Source organism: Sciurus carolinensis, chromosome 2 (genome assembly GCF_902686445.1).
Source record: "Sciurus carolinensis chromosome 2, mSciCar1.2, whole genome shotgun sequence".
Classification (NCBI taxonomy): Eukaryota; Metazoa; Chordata; class Mammalia; order Rodentia; family Sciuridae; genus Sciurus; species Sciurus carolinensis.
This window is the reverse complement of record NC_062214.1, coordinates 78,818,379-78,838,880: the sequence shown is the minus strand read 5'-3', so window position 1 is coordinate 78,838,880 and position 20,502 is coordinate 78,818,379. Positions and strand designations below refer to the sequence as shown.

Below are 20,502 nucleotides of genomic sequence, written 5' to 3'. Positions count from 1 at the left end.
TTGAATAGCTTATAAACAAATTTATTTCTCACCGTTTAGGAGCCAGGGGAATCAAGGCACCAGCAAGACTCAGTGTCTAGTGAGGGCTCTCTTCCTCATGGAGTCTTCACCTGGCTGAAGGGTTTAGTTATCTCTCTGGGGTCTCTTATAAGGGTACTGATCCCATTCATGAGAGCATGTCCCCATGACTAATCACCTTCCAAGGGTTCCACCTTCTGATACTATCACAGTGGAATTTGGGTTTCAACATATGAATTTAAGGGAGACACATTCAAACCAGAGCATGAACCTTTAGAGCGAGCTTTCTCAACTTTATTAGCACTAATAACTGTGTGTTCAGATAGGGGATGGAGGATGTCCTGTGCACGGTAGGACCTTTAGCAGAACTGTGGCCTCTACCTACTAGATGCCAGTGACATGCCCTGCTCCCTCACCAGCTTTAACAACCAAAAATGCCTCCAGAAATTATTTAATTGGCCCTGGTTGAGAAGTATTGCTTTAGACAAATTATTGTAAGAGTTTTCTGTACTATTCTTCCCAAGATGAATAACACTGACAGAGATGATAATTCAGAGGTCATTTGCATCTCTCACTAGTTACTGTGATGCTTTTCCTATGTAAAAATAAAAACACAATTGCAGTCCACTGTGACCTGTTTCAGTATGTCAAAGGAAGATTACTATAAAATGTGACATATAAGAATCTTAAGTAACAGTGATGGGGAAATGAGAGATCAGGGATGTACACAAGCTAAGATAGCTAAAAAGCCGTTTATATCAAACCAGACTATTAATCACCTTTCATCACTGTAACAAAATACCTGAGACAATCAACCTAAAAAGAGGAAAGGCTTATTTTGGCTCACAGTTTCAGAGGTTTCTGACCATGGTTGATTGGCATGTTGCTTCTGGGCCTTTTATGAGGCAGTATGTCATGGCATGTGGGAAAGCAAAGCTGTTCATCTCATGGTGGCCAGGAAGTAGGGGAGAGGCTGGTGTCCTAATATTTCCTTAAAGGACACACACTAATGATTTCACTTCCTTCTACTAGGCTCCACTCCTAAGATTCCACCACTTCCCAATAGTGCCACAGTCTGGCAACCAAGCCTTCAACATATAGGCCTTTGAGAGATGCCAAACTACAGCATTTTGTCTCTGGTCCCCAAAAGTTCATGTCCATCTCATAATGCAAAATAATTTAGTTCTTTCTCCAAGAGTCCCAAAAACCTAAAATATTCCATAATTACTCAAAAGTCCAAAAATCAACTTCAAGACTCAAGGCAAACTTGGCTGTGAGCCCCTGCTTAAAAAAAAAAAAAAAAAAAAAAAAAAAGATACACACACACACACACACACACACACATCAAAAAGTTACATACTTCCAAGATACAACAGTACAGGGTAGACATTCCTATTCCCAAAGTGAGACGTAGGGTCATAGATAGGAAAGATCAGACCAAAGCAAGACCAAAAACCAGCAAGCAAACTCTGAATCCTAAGTCACCTGTCTGGCATCCAGGGCATGCAGTGGTGGACTGGGATCCCAAGGGCTTGGGCAGTTCTGCCGCTGTAGACTTGCTGGCTGTAGCCCATATGGCCACTCGCTTGGGCTGGCTCTGCTTGCTGCCTTCAGCTTGCCTCGGCAGGCGTTCCATGTTCCTGGCATCTTCCTGGGGTTTCCATTGCAGCTTCTGCTTTATTCTCACAGCTTCAAGCCTATCTTGAGGGTTGCTTGCAGGGACTCTGACCCTGGAACACACTGCCTGGCCTCTCAGGAATTCCTTTTAAATCTTGGTGGAAGCCTCCGTGACTCCATAACTCTTGCATTCTGCATGTCTGCACAACCAGCATCATGGATGATACCAAAGTCTACTCCCGGCATGAGCTGTAACTGGACCCACTTGAACCATGGCTGCAGCAGCCTCTCATTACCTTGATGGCTGAAGACAGGAAACAAATCCTGGAGAAACACCTGTACTCTTACCTAAGGAAAGTCTTTCTGCTTTCCCTTTTCTTTTTGCTCTCAATTTTCACCATAAATCTGACTAAAAGCAGTCAGCAATTCCCACACCAAAGCCTGAGCCTGAATGCCATGCTGCCAAGAAATTTCCTCTGCCAAATAAACTAGTCCATCATGTTTGAGCTCTGCCTCCCACAAAGTCTCAAGGCATGGACAAAATGAATCCAAATTCTTTGCCACAATGTGACATGAGTGGCCTCCAAATCCAATTCCAAGTGGAGTCCTTATTTCCATCTCAACCCCCGTAAGCAAATACTATCCACATTTCTGTCAGCATTCTGGTCTTCTGAGACTTCACCAGAAACATCTATTAATCTCTGGTTATAGCATTCTAGGCTTTCTCTAACCTACTTATCCAGACTTTTCCAAATTCCACCCACAAACCTATTTCAAATGCTTCTGAATCACAGCAGTGGCTTTTTTTTTGTACCAGGAATTGAACCCAAGGGTGCTAAACCACTTAGCCACATCCCCAGCCTTTTTTATTTTGAGACAGGGTCTCACTAGGTTGCTTACAGCTAAATTGCTGAGGCTGGCTTTGAACCTGTGCTCCTCCTACCTCGGCATCCTGAGCCACTGGGATTATAGGCGTGCACCTCCATGCCTGGCCAATGACTCGATTTCTTTTTCTTTTTTGGGGATAGGTAGGTGCCGGGGAATGAACTCTGGGGCACTTGATCATTAAACCACATCCCCAGCCCTATTTTTCTATTTACAGACAGGGTCTCACTGAGTTGCTTAGCACCTCACCATTGCTGAGGCTGGCTTTGAACTTGAAATCCTCCTGCTTCAGCCTCCTGAGCTGCTGGGATAATAGGCAAGCATCACCATACCTGGTGATGACACTTTTTTTAATACTTTTTTTTTTTTTTAGTTGTCAGTGGACATTTATTTTTTTTATATGTGGTGCTGAGAATTGAACCCAGCGCCTCACACATGCTAGGCAAGCGCTCTACCACTGAGCTACAACCCCAGCCCTAAAGCCGTTATGTTGTTTTGCTTGTTTGTTTTTGTGGTGCTGGGGATTGAACCCAGGGCCTTGTGCTTGTGAGGCAAGCACTTTCCCAACGGAGCTATATCTCCAGCCTCTCGATTTCTTGATACCCATTTTCTGCATTATCTTTCTGTCACTGACAAAACACCTGAGATACTCAACTTAGAGAAAGATTTATTTGGGCTCATGGTTTCAGAAGTTTCAGTCCGTGGTCAGCTGGCATGCTGTTCTGCAGCCTGTAGCAAGGAGCACATCATGGTGTGAAGCATGCAGTAGAACAAAACTATCTCATGGTGACCAAGAAGCAGAGAGGTGGGTGGTGGTGGTGGGAAGGGGCTGGTATTCCAGTGTTTCCTTACCTCTAATGACCTAACTTCCTTCTACTAGGCCCTGCCTCCTATTAACTGACCAATGACACCACAGGCTGACAACCAAGCCTTCAACACATGGGCCTTTAGGGACACTTACCCAAACTATAGCACAGACTTTCACTCATTAAGTGGCATTAAACACTTGCCTGTGCCGGTCACGGTGGCACACACCTGTAATCCCAGCAGCTCGGGAGGCTGAGGCAGGAGGATCACGAGTTCAGTCAGCCTCAGCAACTTAGCAAGGTGCTAATAAAGCAACTGAGTGAGACCCTGTCTCTAAATAAAATACAAAGAGGGGTTGGGGATGTTGCTTAGTGGTTTAGTGCCTCTGAGTTTAATCCCCGGTACCAAAAAAAAAAAAAAAAAAAAAAAAAATTGCCAACAATCAAAATGCAAATTAGATAGGGTCCTCCCTTCCCTCCAAAGCATGTAAACTTGAACTTAGATGGGTTACTTACTATAAATAAATAATGCATTTAATATCTCGACAGCCAAGAATTTAAAGTTTAATGCAAGGTTTCCATCAGTGTTTTCTTCCTGGTCCTAGGTGAATCAGGGACATTTGGAGATGATGGGTTATACTGTACTTACTGATATATACTGTACTAGTAAAAGGCTAAGACTAGATTACATCTAAACATCCTGCAACTCAAATATTCTATTATTGTAATTGTTGGAATGAAAGAGAGGGCAAATATTAGTTATGTAATGATATGCTTATACCAAACTAGAATACCATCTTTAAGCTTAGGAGATGGTATTCTCACAAAATGTTCTAAGCATATACATGCTTTTAAAATGGGATTCATGTAATTGCAGTGGACTCTTCTGAGATCAAGGATAAAGAGATGCTAGCCTAGTTTAGATGGCTCTATTAATTGTGGGGAATGTGTACAAGGGGATTGAAATTAATGTTAAGGACATGCTCCTGCATGTTAACAAGAATTGTCTGTTATGTGATTTTTACAATGGAAGGAAAGCTATAAAGATAGTTAATAAAATGATTACTCGGTTTAAGCATCTAAAGAATAAAGATTTAAAGGAGTGTCCCAATCCCCATTTTTCATTTACTAAAAATGTTGGCTATAAAACAGTAGCATCATTTTGTCACTACTATACTGAGTAATCAGCTTACTTACTAGAGCAGTAGAATACACTGAAGATTAGCTGTTATGTATTGACTACAGGACAAAGAATTTTCAAATGTATCGCTTAGCCAGGCACAGTGGCACACACCTATAGTTCCAGCTACTCAAAAGGCTAAGGGCAGGAGAATCACTTAAGCCCAAGAGTTTGGGGCCAGTCTGGACACTTTATCAAGATCCCATCTCAAAAAAGCGAAAAATGTATACTTTTACCAACTCCTGAAAAAGTTTTAAAATCTATCTTCAAACATAACTAGAATTTTCCAGCACTCAAAAGATGAGCTTGGGCTGGAGGTATGGCTCAGAGGGTAGAGCACTTTGCCTAGCATGCGCCAGGTCTTGGTTCAATCTCCAGTACCAAAAAACAAACAAACAAAACCTCAAAAGATGAGCTTCACTGTTGATTACAAACTATGAAAACATTAGATTTTCACTAGTATAGTTTGGATAATATTTTGCTGCTATTTTTAGTTATTACTTCAGACATGCAGGTAGATGTTCTAATGAACAATCTATTAGGAAAACCAATGTCAGCCACTATTAATCTGTTACAGCTTGCATCAGATTTTAAACACAACTTTATGTTTGCCTAAGTGTAGACATGCCATGAGAGATGTATATTTTTTAACTAAGTTCAAACCCTTGAAAGTTTCACTTATTTGTATTTCCAATGTGAACTGGAACAATTATATTTGCCCATTCATAAATAACAGGAACAAAAAGCCCCAGAGATCCAACAATTGAAACCAGAAGAAAAGTCCACAAAAACATCCGGTCAAGAACCTGTGCTATGAATTTCCAATCTTCAACAACCTGTTACAAAAATAAAAATAAAAGCACATTAAAATAAAAGTAGTGTACATATTTAAGATATAACACATTGAATTAGAGGGCAAATCACTTACTTCCTCCAAACAATAAGTGACCTCAGGGTTTAGGGACAGAGTTACCCTGTGGTCTGTAACATACAGCCTCTTCAAGCTTGAAAAGACACTACAAACTTTGTTCCTTTACATATCAGCCTGTAATATATTACAAGGTTTGAAGATTTTTTTAAATAAAATGCCTGTACTACTTGGATATTTTTTAATAAACTTAAAAAAAGCATGATTTTAGTATTTAGTTATTTCTATTAACTTAGTCTTGCCTAGCAGTTGCAAGAATGTAGTGTAATTTTGAGAGATAAGCTTGAGGTTAATTTTACATCAAATTAAAAGTTGGCTTAGAATAATCCACATTAGAAAGCAGTACTCTTCTCCCCAAATCCTACCACGTACTTTATTTTACTTTTGGATTTCCTAGGGACTATTTTAATCTAATGGCTCTAGATCCAGTTTCAGCAGGGACACCCTTTAGGAGTAACCTGGAGGAAGGGTCAGCTGAGCCAGGCACTGAGTAACACAGGCTTTCTTTCCTAACAGGCCACTTTCTTGACCAGGGGGTTTCCCTTGCCCTGAACTTCTGTGAGGCACAGGGTCCTTACAGAAACAATGCCCCTACTTGTGGGATAGTTTAGAATTCAGGGGATTCTAAACACACTACTATTTCTCTAAGTTTTGTCCTGGAAATAAAACTGATTTCCTGGTCCTAGTGGTAAAGCCCTTACTGTTTTGCACAATTCTTTGCAGACATTTATTAAATTCTATCTCAGTCCAAATCATTATCTAAAAAATATCCATTTTTCAAGACTCCATTGATAGCTTCAGACCTTATAAACTAATTTAATTATACTACCACCAAATAGAAACTTTACAAATCCACAAGCATTAAAAGTTCATTATAAGTACCAGGCACGGTGGAGCACTTTATAATCCCAGCAGCTTTGGAGGCTGAGGCAGGAGGGTTCTAAGTTCAAAGCCAGCCTCAGCAACTTAGTGAGACCCAGTCTCTAAATAAAATATTTTAAAAAAGGGCTGGGGATGTGGCTCAGTGGTTAAGCACCCCTGGGTTCAATCCCTTGTACAAAAAAAAAAAAAAAAAGTTCATTATAAGTAAGCCAGGCACAATGGCATGTGCTTCTAATCCCACTGCTAGGGAGGCTAAAGCAGGCAGATCTCTTGAGCTCAAGAATTCAAGGCCAGCCTGCCAACCTGGTAAGACCCTGTTTCAAAACACAAAACAAAGAATTGTGTATAATGTATCCCTTTTGGGAGGAAGCTTTTTTCTCCCCTGCCCCCAAGCTCCACACTGGGGATTAAACCCAGGGGTGCTTTACCACTGAGCCACATCCCCAGCCCTTTTATATTTTACTTTGAGACAGTGTCTCACTAAGTTGCTGAGGCTGGCCTTGACTCATGATCCTTCTGTCTCAGCCTCTTAAGTAGCTGGGATTGCAGGTGTGCACCCTGGTGCTTGCTCTTATTTTATCAGATTCATTCCATCTCCTACCTACACCTGCTAGAAAACTTTCTGTTAAAAAAAAAGCCTTAGAAATTAAAATTTATAAAATTTTCATGGGACTAGGTAAATTCAATTATGAAAATATCACTATAGTCATAGCCTTAAAACATTATACAATAGAAATGGAGGAAAACTGACACAATTGAACATTTCAAACAATTTGAAAAAAAAAAAAAACCAGTTCAATATTACCACATTGGTAAAATGTATACATGTTCAGTTCTTATATTTTAATTAATTAACCTTAAATAACAAATCAGTGAAACTTGTTTTCTATAATAAAAGTGTTAAGCAAATTAAGCATATTATTAAGCACTATTACTAAGCTTCATATGAACACTTTGAGCTATAATAACTAACACACAAGAACACCTTATTCCTTTAACTTTACTAAAATTCTCTTATAAATGAACCACAAAAAGATTTTTTCTAGGAAAATATCTTGGCTGTATTTATAAAGAGCCTACATTAGGCTCATTCTTTAAAAAATAAAGTTTTGATAAATTTTAATGCAGTTGTGCCTGCTGATTACCACTGAATTCAGAAACAAAGTTACTAAAGATAAAATTAAGATAGTATATTGCATTAAAGTAAAAAAAAAATGTCAAGATTACTATTCCTTTGAATGCATACCAATAAAATTTCTTCTAAGTCACCCAAGATGCTGCTAAGGAAAATGGAGAGATGTATAGATGCCCCATTTTGCAGGAGTCTAATGGAAACAAGTCTTAATAATTTTTTTGTTTTGCTTTTTGTTTTTTGCCATACTGGGGTTCAGGGGATTAAACCCAGGGTCTTGCATGTGCTAGGTAAGCACTCTACCACTGAGCTACACCCCCGGACTGTAAAGATTTTTTTTTTTTTTTTATAGCAAAGTATCCCTCAATCTATGCTTAGCCTTAATGGTCATACTGAATGATTATGGTCCCTTCTTAGAATCGAAGCAGAACTGTATTCATAAATACATGTCACAGACCTCACGGACATCATTCTCCTTCATGACATGTCTTGTAATGTAGCGAATAGAATCAAGAGCAGCTTCCAATGTGTTTCTAGAAGATTTTGGTTCACTACCACTCTCGGTTTCCTCTCTTTGAGTGAAATACCTGTCTACATGACTTCTCATGCAAAGCAGTTTGGGAAGCTTGTGAAGAAATATCTTGCGGACCCAGGGTGCCATAGCATTGTGTGTTGAGGAAGAACGATGGTGAATGTTGATGGCGAAGACAGTCACCATAATTGATAGGGTCACAAAAATCATGGTAAACACCAGGTACTCTCCAATCAGAGGTATTACTTTGGAAGATGAGGGTATGATCTCTTCAATAACCAGAAGGAAGACAGTCAGAGAGACAAGGACTGAAGTGCACAGACTGATCTTTTCACCTTCATTGGAAGGAAGATAGAAGACAACTACCGTCAGGAATGAGAGCCCGATACAGGGTATAATAAGGAACAAGGTGTAAAAGAGAGGTAGTCGCTTAATTACAAAGGAGTAAGTGACGTAAGGGTACCAGCAGCAGCTGTCAGTTCTGTTTCCTTTGCTCCCCGCTGCACTCACAATCTCCCATTCTCCATTATCAAAAAAATCTGTCCTGTCTACATCTTGGTCCTCTAGGATTATATCAACCTGAGATCCATCATACGTCCAAGAGCCAAATTTCATGGAACAGTTTTGGAGATCAAACGGGAAAAATGTGACATCAATAGTACAGGAACTTTTGTAGTTTGCCGGCTGTGTCCAGGTGACAGTGCCATTGTACCTGACGACTGCTTTTGTACTGGCCCCTTCAAAACGTCCGTCTGCACTAAAATACAAACATGTTCAGTAACAAAACAGAAAATACAACCCAGATCATGCATTTTATAAGCCAAAAATAAAGGAAAGCCATAACTGATAGCGTGAAATATTTTTAAATTACCACCTTTCAGAGACACCTGCTGCATATAGTGGACCCTGCTCTAGAGATCTTCCTTAATTATCTGACCTTCCTGGAACTGAACTACATGTTCTCCAGGACTGACAAATCTCTATTTTTCATTCTGTAATTTTAGTGGTTGAAAAGAACCTCATTTTACACACAAAATAAAATCAGGCTATTTATACACAGGGCAAACACAGAGCCAGAGCCTGAATCCACATTCCTAAACGCCCCACATGGAGCTCTTCCTTCTCCACCACGAACACTGGACACTTTCCATGGTACTGGGAAAAGAATGCTCCTGCTAGGCACAGCAGTGGCTCCCCAGTGGCTTCCCACTGGAAGACAGCAGTGCTGCTCGGGCTCTCCCACAAGTAAACTCCTATGCTGGAGAAGCCTAGCAGGAAGCTGCACCCCAACATATGATTTTTTTCAAAATTGGTGTTTATCTTCAGATTCTGGTACCTTTTGCACAGTACTCTGTAATATACCTATGTTTAGTATTAAAAAGTCTTCATTTACTGAGAGTAAAATTATGATCCAGAAGGCTGCATCATATTAACTTACAAGCTTGTTTACCCTTCTATATCAAGAAACATGGAGGTGCACCAATTTAAAAAAATGTGAAAGAAAAAAGGAGGCAAAAAGTTTCAAAATACTATTTTTTTAAAAATTATATATATATAATATATATAATTATATATATATATTGACAATAGACCTTTATTTTATTGATTTATTTCTAAGTGGTGCTGAGAATCAAACCCAGTGCCTCACACATGCCGGGCAAGTGCTCTACCACTGAGCTACAACTCCAACCCTCAAAAGATTGTTTTTACACAGCATTTGGTCTGTCCTTGTGCCAAATGCCTTTTTACAAATAAGACAGAATACTTTAGGATAAGCACAAATTCCTGGATTTTCCCTAGAGCGGACCTAGAAAAATGAAACTGGTACCCAGAATTTTCCTTTCCCCAAATTAAAAAAATCCTCAAAACATACCTAAGCAGGATGCCATAAAGATGGGTTAATAATTAATCCAATATCACAGGAAATCCTTATCACAGGAAAATGACAATATAGTATTTAAACAAAATTAGAAGGATGCACATTTGAACATAATATATGACCTCAACTAAAAAACAGGCCCCAAAATCTGGAAATCTGCCAAATAATTGGAGGGTAAATGGGACTGTCACACTGCTTTGGTGTGAAGGCCTACCCCACTACATGAGAGCTATGTGGTCTTAGATAAGATATAACTACCCTAGGCCTCCGTTTCCTTATCATAAAATGGATGTACTCATACCCAGCATATGAGGTTATTGTGAGAATCAAATTACATAAGGCAATTAGTAGCACATTCCAGACACAAGGAAGTTCACCATATGTGTAAGCCAGTAACAGCAGTTGTGTCTAATTTCCCCCATTCTTCACACCTTCCTGTACTACCCAAATCTTTTGCATATTTCAGACATCAGAGAACATTTTTATGATCAAAAACAGTACATACATAAGAAAGGGAGGAGCCACAGAACCTCTTAGTAGGTTTAAGAAACAAAGGAACATAAAATCAAGTCATTTATAGCTAAACAATTTTCAAAAAGGGAACAAATGACTGTTGCCTGATAATAATAAGTTTTCTTTTGAAAATATAAAATGGTATTTGGAATACAACTTACTTATCAAACAAAACGATGTCTGGGGTCCAGAGGGAGTCTGAAGGGACACGTATAACTTTTATTCCACCATAGTCATCAGGGTTCCATCTTAATTTTACATCTGTCCATTCCTTTAAAATAAAGAAACCTGCCTCAATTGCAATCAAAATAATAGTCAAAAATAGTGAAAACTATACTCTTTATCAAATCCTGAAATTTCAGACATGAAATCACCTCTACCTCTCATACAGAAAACTCAACTCCACCTCTTTGATGAAGGCACCAAAGCCCAACCCCTAGGCAGTGGCTCTAGCCATGGATTCATGGTTCATGGTCCTCGTGAGACACAGGTAACAACCAACGCTGGCACTCATGCTTCCATGCAACACCTCTTCTCCCATCAACTGACCATGCCCAGGACTTGAAGCCATGGGTTCCCCAAGGTTCAGAGGAAACATTCTCTTTTCCAATTGTATCATTACTCAATTTGGCTGGACTATGATCATATCAAGATAAGAGTTACATGCCATGAGAGGTACATCTGCCTTCTAGGAGTTTCAGGTTTGGGATGTTGGTAGTAGGCATAAGTATTAGGAATGATGGAATAAACAAGGGGAAGCACTCAGCAACTATTGAGGGCATCTGTATGGTAGCCCAGTAAAATGAGGACTTTCATGTAAAAGGGACTCTACATAAAAATAACCTATTATATTCTTGTCCATTCCCCTCTCACTCAGAGTTAAAGCCAACATCCCTGCAGTGGGCTATGAGTCACTATTCCATTAGCCTCCCATTTCTTACCCCTCACCATGACTCACTCACTTTCAGCCACATTGGCCTTGCTACTCCTTAAGTGAGGCACACCCCAGCCTCAGAGCCTTTGCACTTACTGGTCCCTCTACCTGGAATGCTCCTTCCCAGGCACCCACAGGCTTTCTTCCTCTCCTCTAAGTCTTTGTTCAAACTTTGCTTTCTAGGTGACATTTTTTTCTGAACATTCTGCTTATTAGTATAGTCCCCAACATTCCCTACCCTCTTTCCCAATGTGTTTTCCAAGCTTATTGGCCTCTAACGTATTATGCAACTTGTTCATTTCCCTCCCACTAGTATGAAGTTTTCCATGAAGGCAGGGATTCTGGGTTCACTGAAGTTTCCCCAGTGCCCAGCACAGTTCCTGACAAACAGAAGACACTTGAAAAAGTATTAACTGATTCAATCAAGAATTCATCTACTGTCCTCTTTCTGTATTCGTCCAATTCACCAAGACCACACATTCATGTCTCTTTGTACTGCAAGTTCTATGGTAATTGTGGTGCCAGCCTCTAGCTGGGTGCCCATTTGAATGTTCTACTTACCTGTTTCAACCAGACATTTGTTGTCATTAACTGATTTTTCTCATCCTATGAATAAAAATTTAAATAAGGTTATTGCAATTATAGAAGCAATTTTTAAGTGAATAAGTGTATGTTTTTATATAAATATTCCTCCATCTAGAACTGACATTCTGCTCATCAATATGGTTCTTTGGAAAATTAGGATTTTTTTTCTAGCCTACTTTCACATTATTCCTTTCAACATATTCTGTATTTCAGATAAACTACCCTAAAGCATACCATTGGCATTTTTAGATTCAACATTTATGGTATCAACTACTATATTTCCTCAAATCTAAGACAGAATCTAAGATACACAGCATTATTCAATGTGCTTAGCACTGAAAGAAAAAAAAAAGCTGTCAATTAATTGTAAGTTGTCATTAATTAGAAGACATAACTTGAATTCAGAGGTAGCAAAATATGGAAAAGCATGCATCTTAGGATTGGTGAGACATGGCATTTCTGTGCATTGCCAAGGGACTATCCCTTGTAAGCAAGAATCTGAACTTCTCTGTGGGTCTGCTATGTAGAAAAAATACTGAGGTTTTAGCATTTCACAAAGCTTTTAGGTCTTACTTTTCTAGAGAACCTGGGGTCCTTAGTACTTGTCACTTATTCCTCCTGTTGTCATATCTTTGCTATGCCAGCCCTTTCCCAAATTTTTGAGGCCTAATTAAAGTGACATTTTCCCCACTAAGTTTTACTGAAATTTCATGGAGCCAAGTGAACAAGCAAAAACTCACCATAATCACCAACCACTAGTACACTATGTGTAGGATATGAGGCTAAGCAAAGAGACCCACAGAAGTGAGAGGCAGCTGGGGAGAGAAGACAGTGTAAATAGCTTGGGTAACTGGAGGTTACCTACTCCCTATTCTATCCCAACAGCAGGATACTTGAGGGAAGAACAACCCTAGGGACAAAGGCCCACACATGGGAGGAAATGATTGCTAGAAAATATAACATGGCCATCCATGTTAAGCTGCAGTTGCCAAGACCAATTTTCTTTGCTTAAAACACTAGAGCTAGGGATGTAGCTCAGTGATACAGCACTTGCCTGGTATGCACAAGGTCCTGAGTTTGATCCTCAGCACTATCCAAAACAACACAATACAACAACAAAAACAACTGGAGAGGACCTACAGAACTCATCTATTATAATTCCTTCCTTTGTTCTCCAGGTATTAAAACTGGCCCAGTGGGTTCAATCCCCAGCACCAAAAAAAAAAAACCAAAAAACAAAAAAACTGGCCCAGTGAGGTGACTTACCTAAAATCACACCAGTCAGTTCTAAAATTTGAGTCTCCTAAATCTGAACCCTATTCCACCAGCTCTACTGCCCACCCCAAAGTCATATACCATCCAGAATAACTGCTGATCCCAGTATAAGAACATGTCTGTTCCATGAAAGTTCTAAACAGAGGTATTTGTATTTAGGAAAGTTCTAGTAAACATAATTCCTATGATGCTATAGGGCAGTAGGTTATCTTTGAAAATGATGAACCCTTTTTCTAGAAATGTGAGCATATATGTTGTTCTATGGGTTAGAACCCAATCAAACCTTAGTATTTTCGACTACCAGTAATGCAGATTTTAAAAAAATTCCTAAGGGGCTAGGGTTGTAGCTCAGCGATAGAGCACCTGCCTAGCATGTGTGAGGCTCTGGGTTCAAACCTCAGCACCACATAAAAATAAATAAATGTGTCCATCTATAACTAAAAAAAAAATTTAAAAATAATAATTCATAAGTTTGCAACTGGCCCCAAAGATGAGTCAGCTAGCCCATTACCATAGGAGATGCATCTTAATTTAATGTAGCTGCATTTATCTCCTGAGCATCTATAATGTGCTCTGCATAGGGAGGATGCAACAAAATGAAACTGAGTGAGGGAAAGTATGGATGATACCCAGGAGAAAAACACAAATAATTTAAGAAGATTTAACTACATGTAAGCATAGTAGAAGTTCAAGGGATAATAGTTATTTAACCCAATAATAAAAATATAAAATTAAAACAAACAAATCAACATGGAGATTTTTTTTTTTTTTTTTAAAGCAGGAGCAGGCACAGTGGCACACTCTGTAATCCTAGTAACTGTGGAGGTTGAAGCAGGAGGACCCCAAGTGAAAGCCAGCTTCAGTAAATTAGCAAGAACCTGTTTCAAAATAAAAAAAAAAAAGGTCTGGAGATGGGGCTCAGTGGTTAGGCACCCCTGGGTTCAATCCCTAGTACCAGAAAATAAATAAGTTAAATAAATGAATAAGTAAATAAAAAAGAGCAGGAGAACATGTAGGAAATAAGGTAGAAATCTGCAGAAAGTTCAAGGGAGAGCATGATTATAGAGTTGAGAGACCCCAATGATGAAAATATCATAAAACCACTTAGAAGCAATTCTGTGAACTTTCTTTTCTCAACCCCAGGACCAGTGACCTTCATCTTCCATGACTCCAGACCCTCTTATAGTCACTGACATTCCAACTTCTCTATTGGGCTAACTCTTTATTCTATCTCTGCCCCCCGACCCCTTGCAGTACTAGAAATTTAACTCAGGGGTGTTCTTAACATTGAGCCACATCCCCAGTTCTTTTTATTTTTTATTTTGAGACAGAGTCTTGCCAAGCTGTCCAGGCTGGCCTTGAACTTGCAATCCTCCTCCTCAGCATCCCGAGTCACTGGAATTACAGCCATGCGCCACTGTGGCTAATTTCTACCACTTTCTACAAATGTTCCTGAAGGATCAAATTCCTACTTTTCCCTACTAGTGTTAAAAACTAATCAAAGTTTTCAAACCTCATCTGCAGCCAGCAATTCCAAATTGGCATCCTTAGCCTCTTCTCTCATACAAGAGTCGGACTTGACTTCTGCAGGGCTAGTGAATATTTTCTTTGGAATGAACACCTTGAATCATAAAGTCATCATCATCTCTGCCCCACTCCCATAACAATACTTCAGGTTTCTGTTCCTCTTCCACTCTAGTCACCAAGGTTTCCCAAAATGTGATCCTGGCCAGGCACAGTGGCGTATAACCTACAATCCCAGCAGTGCAGGAGGCTGAGGCAGGAGGAACTTGAGTTCAAAGCCAGCCTCAGCAACTTAGACCCTGAGCAACTCAGTAAGAACCTGTCACCAAATAAAATACAAAAAAAAAGACTGGGGATGTCCCTGGGTTCAATCCCCAGTATAAAAAAAAAGTGATACCTCCTTCCACATTCAGTGGTCAAGTTCTGTTCTTTCCTCTGTGTGATCGAACTTGCCTCTCAAGCTTCTCTGAAACAATGTGTATTACTGTCTCACTGATCTTCCTAAAGAACTGCTTTTGCCATGTCAAGTGTCTCTTGAATCTCACTCACTCAGCATTTATCAAGTGCCAGACACTGCAGTGGGCCCTGGGATGGACACAGGAATAAAGCTCCCCTTGCAGTAGAGGTATGAGACTGTATGAACACAGGACCAGACTGTCCCAGGTATCTGGGAAGATTTCACAAAGGGTCTGACAATGAATTTGGCCCTGAGGAATAAATGGCTTGTGCCAGAAGGAAAAATCACCAAGAAGAAGAAATGACAGAAACAAAGGCAAGGTGGAACGCAGGGATCACTCCTTGCCTGCTCTGCCATTCAGTCAGCCACAGTTCCACAAAAAAGGCTTCATATCACTGACAAAGCTATGATTATATTGTTCCTTTTTATTAAAATATTTTTACTCTCTGCCATGTCAAACTCTACAATGCCTGTAAGGCCAGCTCAAGTGGCACCTCCTCTACCCAGCCTTCTTTGATAACTCAATCAACATGAAAGATCTGAAGTCCCAGCTCTTCATGGCACCATGATTTAGTACTGCAGTGTTCTGAAGTGACTCTACTTATGTGCCAATGGCCTCAACCAGAAAGAAAGATATTTGAGAGCAATCCCCACTTTATCTGACTTCCTACTTTGCTATCCTTATTTAATATTCCCCCATATTGTCTAGTAAAGGTTCATGCACACAATCCATATGTATTCACTGATTTCTCTGGAAGCAATTAGGTGACATATGTCATCATGCTGGGGATCAAACAAAGCCTTGCTGGAGAAACACTCTACCACTGAACTACACCTCCAACCCTCGACTAATCACCTTTCTTAAGAAAAGGAGAAATTCAGATATTTGTGTACAAACATCATCATTGTCATTGATAATAAGAAAACTGAACAATAATCTGCTAAAAATAGGAGAATGAATTTTTAAAAAGGAATCCCATGCAGCCATTATAGTAAGGAAAAAGTTAGTAATCAAAATCATATCTAAAATATTCCAATTTTGTCACACACACAAAGAAAACCTGTCAAAAACAACCTAACAGGTTGTTAACAGTTGTCTCTGGGTGGTAGAATTAGAGTGTATTTCATTTGTATTTTTTGTGCTTTCAAAATTCTCTACAATGTGGGTGCAGTGAATATGTGGCTGTAAGCCCAGTGACTAGAGAGGCTGAGGCAGGAGGACCACAAGTTGGAAATGAGTCTCCACAACTTAGCAAGAGCTATTCTCAAAATAGAAAATCAAAAGGGCTGAAGGAGGTACCACTTTTCAGTGGTAAAGTGCCTCCAGGTTCAAGCTCTAGTATCAAAAACAAAACAAAACAAAACAAAAAACACTCTACAGGAAGCATGCATTACTTCTTTAATCAGAAAATAAAGGCACACCTATAAATGTTATTTTTTTAAAATACATATGTGAATATACATAAATACTTGTTGACCTATTCTGGGAACATGGCAGGGAAATAATGATTAACATGACCAGGACAAGAAGAAACTACCTTAAAAATCAGTGTGCATTTTTAGTTTAAATAGGAAGGATATCTTAACAATAAAAGGTATCAAAGAAACTTGTGAATGTCACATGGAAAAAAATCTCTATAATGTTTTAGTGTGATACTGAGACAATGACCTTTTGAGATACTTTTTGGTCCTAAGAATCTATGATTCTATTCTTGAACTGTTCCTCTTAAATTTTTTGATCTATGTTTGACACATTTAAAGAGAAATTGCAATATAAAATGTTTCAATATCTTTGCATTTGTTGAAGACAAACCAATTATCATTACCAAATGAGATAAAACAATTTCTAAATTATACAAAATCATATAAACACATAGTGTCTGTGGCACAGTACTTATTTTTCCCTGAGGAGTTCCTTGAGGAAAGGCACACAACAGACTCTCATGAAATTGGTGTGATAAGAAATATGTAACAATATGCACACCTACCACATCCACTAATTGAGATATTGCAAGGCCAAACTTGATTTTTATTTTGTCATTCAGGTATTCCACGGGACGAACCCATCTTTCATAGTCTTGAAATAAATCCTTAAACAAATTGTCTTCATGTTTTGCAACAAAGGATAGTTCAGATAATCCTGTGTATAACAAATTTTTAGAAATTATTATATTAGCTTCTCTTGTATTTTAAGAAATTAAACATTATTAAAGATCCAACTATTATGAATGCAGCTTTTAAATGAAATATTAATACAAACAATTGTGATCAAATAAGGGTCATTCTGGCTCAGATATAATTCTTAGTTAAATCAGATTACTAACTATGGAAATATGCTGAGTTCTTTAAGAAACAATACTCAATAGAGCATAATTTAAAATCTAAATACTAAGTAACAGGAATGTAGCTCAGTGGTGGAGCTCTTGCCTAGCAAGCAGAGGCCCTAGGTTCAGTCAAGAGCACCAGAAAAACAAAAAGCAAAACAAAATATACATAATAAAAGCTTTTCAATTATCAGAGCTACAGGGATTGCTGTGCATAAAATTCCATACCTAGAAAACAAATACACTGAAGCAAAGGCTATTTATCAAGTGTAAATATAAAACAAACATGCTTTAGTGGCATAATTTTATATTTAAATATTGAATGAATTATTTATATTTGTCATATCTTTGCTACACATTTGTATAAAATTACTCTAGGATCTAATAGGAAAAAAAATTTACTTCAAACAAAAATGTCACTGGGCCGGGCACAGTGGTCTTGCCTGTAATCCCAGCAGCTCAGCAGGCTGAGGCAAAAGGATCAGAGCCAGCCTCAACAATTTAGCAAGGTCCTACGCCACTCAGCGATAGCCTGTCTCTAAATACAATATAAAAAGAAAGGGCTGGGGATGTGGCTCAGGGGTAAAGCACTCCTGGGTTCAATTGCTGGTGCTAAAAAAAAAGTCTCTTGTTTACTTATTATTAAGTACACATACAGGAATTATAGTAGCTACCAGAGATGATTCTTCTCCAATGGAAACGAAATGGTTTCACAGAAAACTAGCCCTTTGACAGAATTCTCTTTTTAACAGGAGGCCATGTTTTCTGTACGAAGCTGTTAAAAAGTTATCTGCTGACACTGACTGAAAGAAACCCATTTCCTGATTCTCCTTCATGCCCATTATTTCAGTAATATAGCAGCCTCAGGATTTATGTCCTGCTTCCTTGAGCAGTGCAAGATTTCATCTATAAATCCCATAGTTTGTGTCACTCCTCCCATAAATGTCTCCTTATGAGGGAATGCAGCACGGCATTTGCCATTTAGATTAGATTAGAATATTGTACACTGGAGAGTCATTCTTAATGTTTAACAGCCGTTGATTTTAGAGCTTCCATTAAAAGAGCACTACTGAACCTTTTTTCCTCTTTTAATCCTGTTTTAAAGACTTTATCATCTCTGAAATGCCAAAAATTTAAGGTTGTTTAAATGATAAAAATAAATAGAATATCTTTCAATTTCATCTATGGACCATTTTTGCCTTGAGGTGGAGGGGACAAACTACTTGAATTGCTATCTCAAATCTTGTTTGAAAGATAGATTAGGTAGGGTGTAAATAAAATAATAAAATTCATGCATTCTGCCTAACTTTCAAGATACTGCTTGGTGAATACCTTTGTAATACATCCAATACTAGAAATACCATTTTCTTAACACTTTATGGAAATGGCAGGTACAAATGTCAGCAGTATTTTAGCACAAAACCTCGATGGTGAACTCAATTCTACTTAATGGTCATGCTTTTTAGGTGGGTCTAAATGTTTTAAGCTTATGCTGCTTGGAATGTTAAAAAGGAGATAATACAATGTATTCCCCTCATTTCACAAATGGGATATGACCAGAAGGGCCAGTGCTACAGAGCTAATTAATGGCAGAGTTCTGAAAGACACCTAAGGCCTCTTGCTCTTGTCATCCTAACATTGTCCATCTTTTTTTCTTCTTTTTTTTATTGTAAACAAATGGGATACATGTTGTTCACATCGTCCATCTTGAGTCAGTTTTCTAGAACATAATTAGTGCCACATCCTGAGAGCTCTACCCAACACTGCTCTTTGCTCACTCATTCATCGTTTTTTGGACACACACCTGGAATTAGACAGGTGCTGGGAACACACAGATAAACAAAACAGCATCCACATTGCAGTCCAGCAGGAAAGAGTGACACGGTATTTACAATACTAAATATAAATTAAATTCTAAACAAACTCAATCAAATTGAGAATACTTTTTAAAAAGCTGTGTGAAAAAAAATGTTGTGAATAATTAACATTTGAGCATCCTACTCAAAATTCATGCATTAAATCAGTGACTTTCAACCTGGGTTACTTAGAATGTACTTTTCACACAATGTTTGACCATGGTTATATTATTTAACACATTATATACTATTTTGTACGATTTGCTATATACTATTTGCATGATATAAGTCTTGTATCTCCAAAGACAGCAATGCCCTGGATTTCAGGAACCATTTCTACATTTTGACATCACTATAGCTAAGTATAAATCTGGTCATACTAGTTACTTAATGCATTTTAGTTTTCCTTCCCTTCTTTGACTTGAAATTACTTGGTTTTAAAAAAGAGAAAACCTGGAGGAAATACTTGCAAACTGCATATCTGATGAGGCACTTGTATTTAGGATAAAAAATTATTATAAATCAATGATAAAAGACCCAACAACCCAATCAATAACTCAATGATCAAAACTCAACTTTAAAATGGACAAAAGGTCTGACAAGACATTTTTTCAAAGAACAATGGCAATAAACACATGAAAAAATGTTCAACACCTTTAGTTATCAGGAAAATGTAAATCACAGTAAGATTCATACACATTAGGATATCAATAACCAAAAGATATAATAAATGTTGGAGAGGATGTAGAGAAATTTGGACCCTCTTATCACTCTGCTGGTGAGAAAGTAAAATGGTACAATCACTATGGAAAACAATCCGGCAGTTCTTCAAAAGGCTAAGCATAGAATTTCCATAAACTCAGCAATTCCAAATAAAACAGATGCTCACATAAAAACCTGTACATGTATGTTCACGACCCCATTACTCATAATAGACAAAAGCTGAAAACAACCCAAATGTCCATCAAATGAAAAATGGAGAGAAAAAATGTGGCCTATCTATATAATGGAATATTATTTGGGCATAAAAAGGAATGAATTACTAATATATAATAGAACATGGATAAATCTTGAAAACACTATGCTAAGTGAAATAAGCCAATCACAATAAACCACATATTGCATGATTCCATTTATATGAAACATCCAGAATAGACAAATCTATAGTTACAAAA

General features: G+C 38.3%; 1 protein-coding gene across 3 annotated transcripts in view; it reads right to left on the bottom strand.

The window, feature by feature from the left end:
• Positions 1–3,772: 3,772 nt before the first annotated feature.
• Positions 3,773–20,502, bottom strand: part of Chrna5 (cholinergic receptor nicotinic alpha 5 subunit) — a 32,883-nt gene continuing 16,153 nt past the window's right edge. For 2 of the 3 annotated variants that reach the window (XM_047540173.1, XM_047540175.1), the window contains exons 2-6: positions 17,136–17,287; positions 11,868–11,912; positions 10,534–10,643; positions 7,906–8,737; positions 3,773–5,342 (exon numbers count right to left, since the gene is read on the bottom strand). In XM_047540173.1, coding sequence (XP_047396129.1) covers positions 5,181–5,342; positions 7,906–8,737; positions 10,534–10,643; positions 11,868–11,912; positions 17,136–17,287 — 1,301 coding nt within the window. In that variant the 3' untranslated portion in view covers positions 3,773–5,180. The remainder of the gene's footprint in view (positions 5,343–7,905; positions 8,738–10,533; positions 10,644–11,867; positions 11,913–17,135; positions 17,288–20,502) is intronic. The other variant, XM_047540174.1, reaches the window with a different exon arrangement.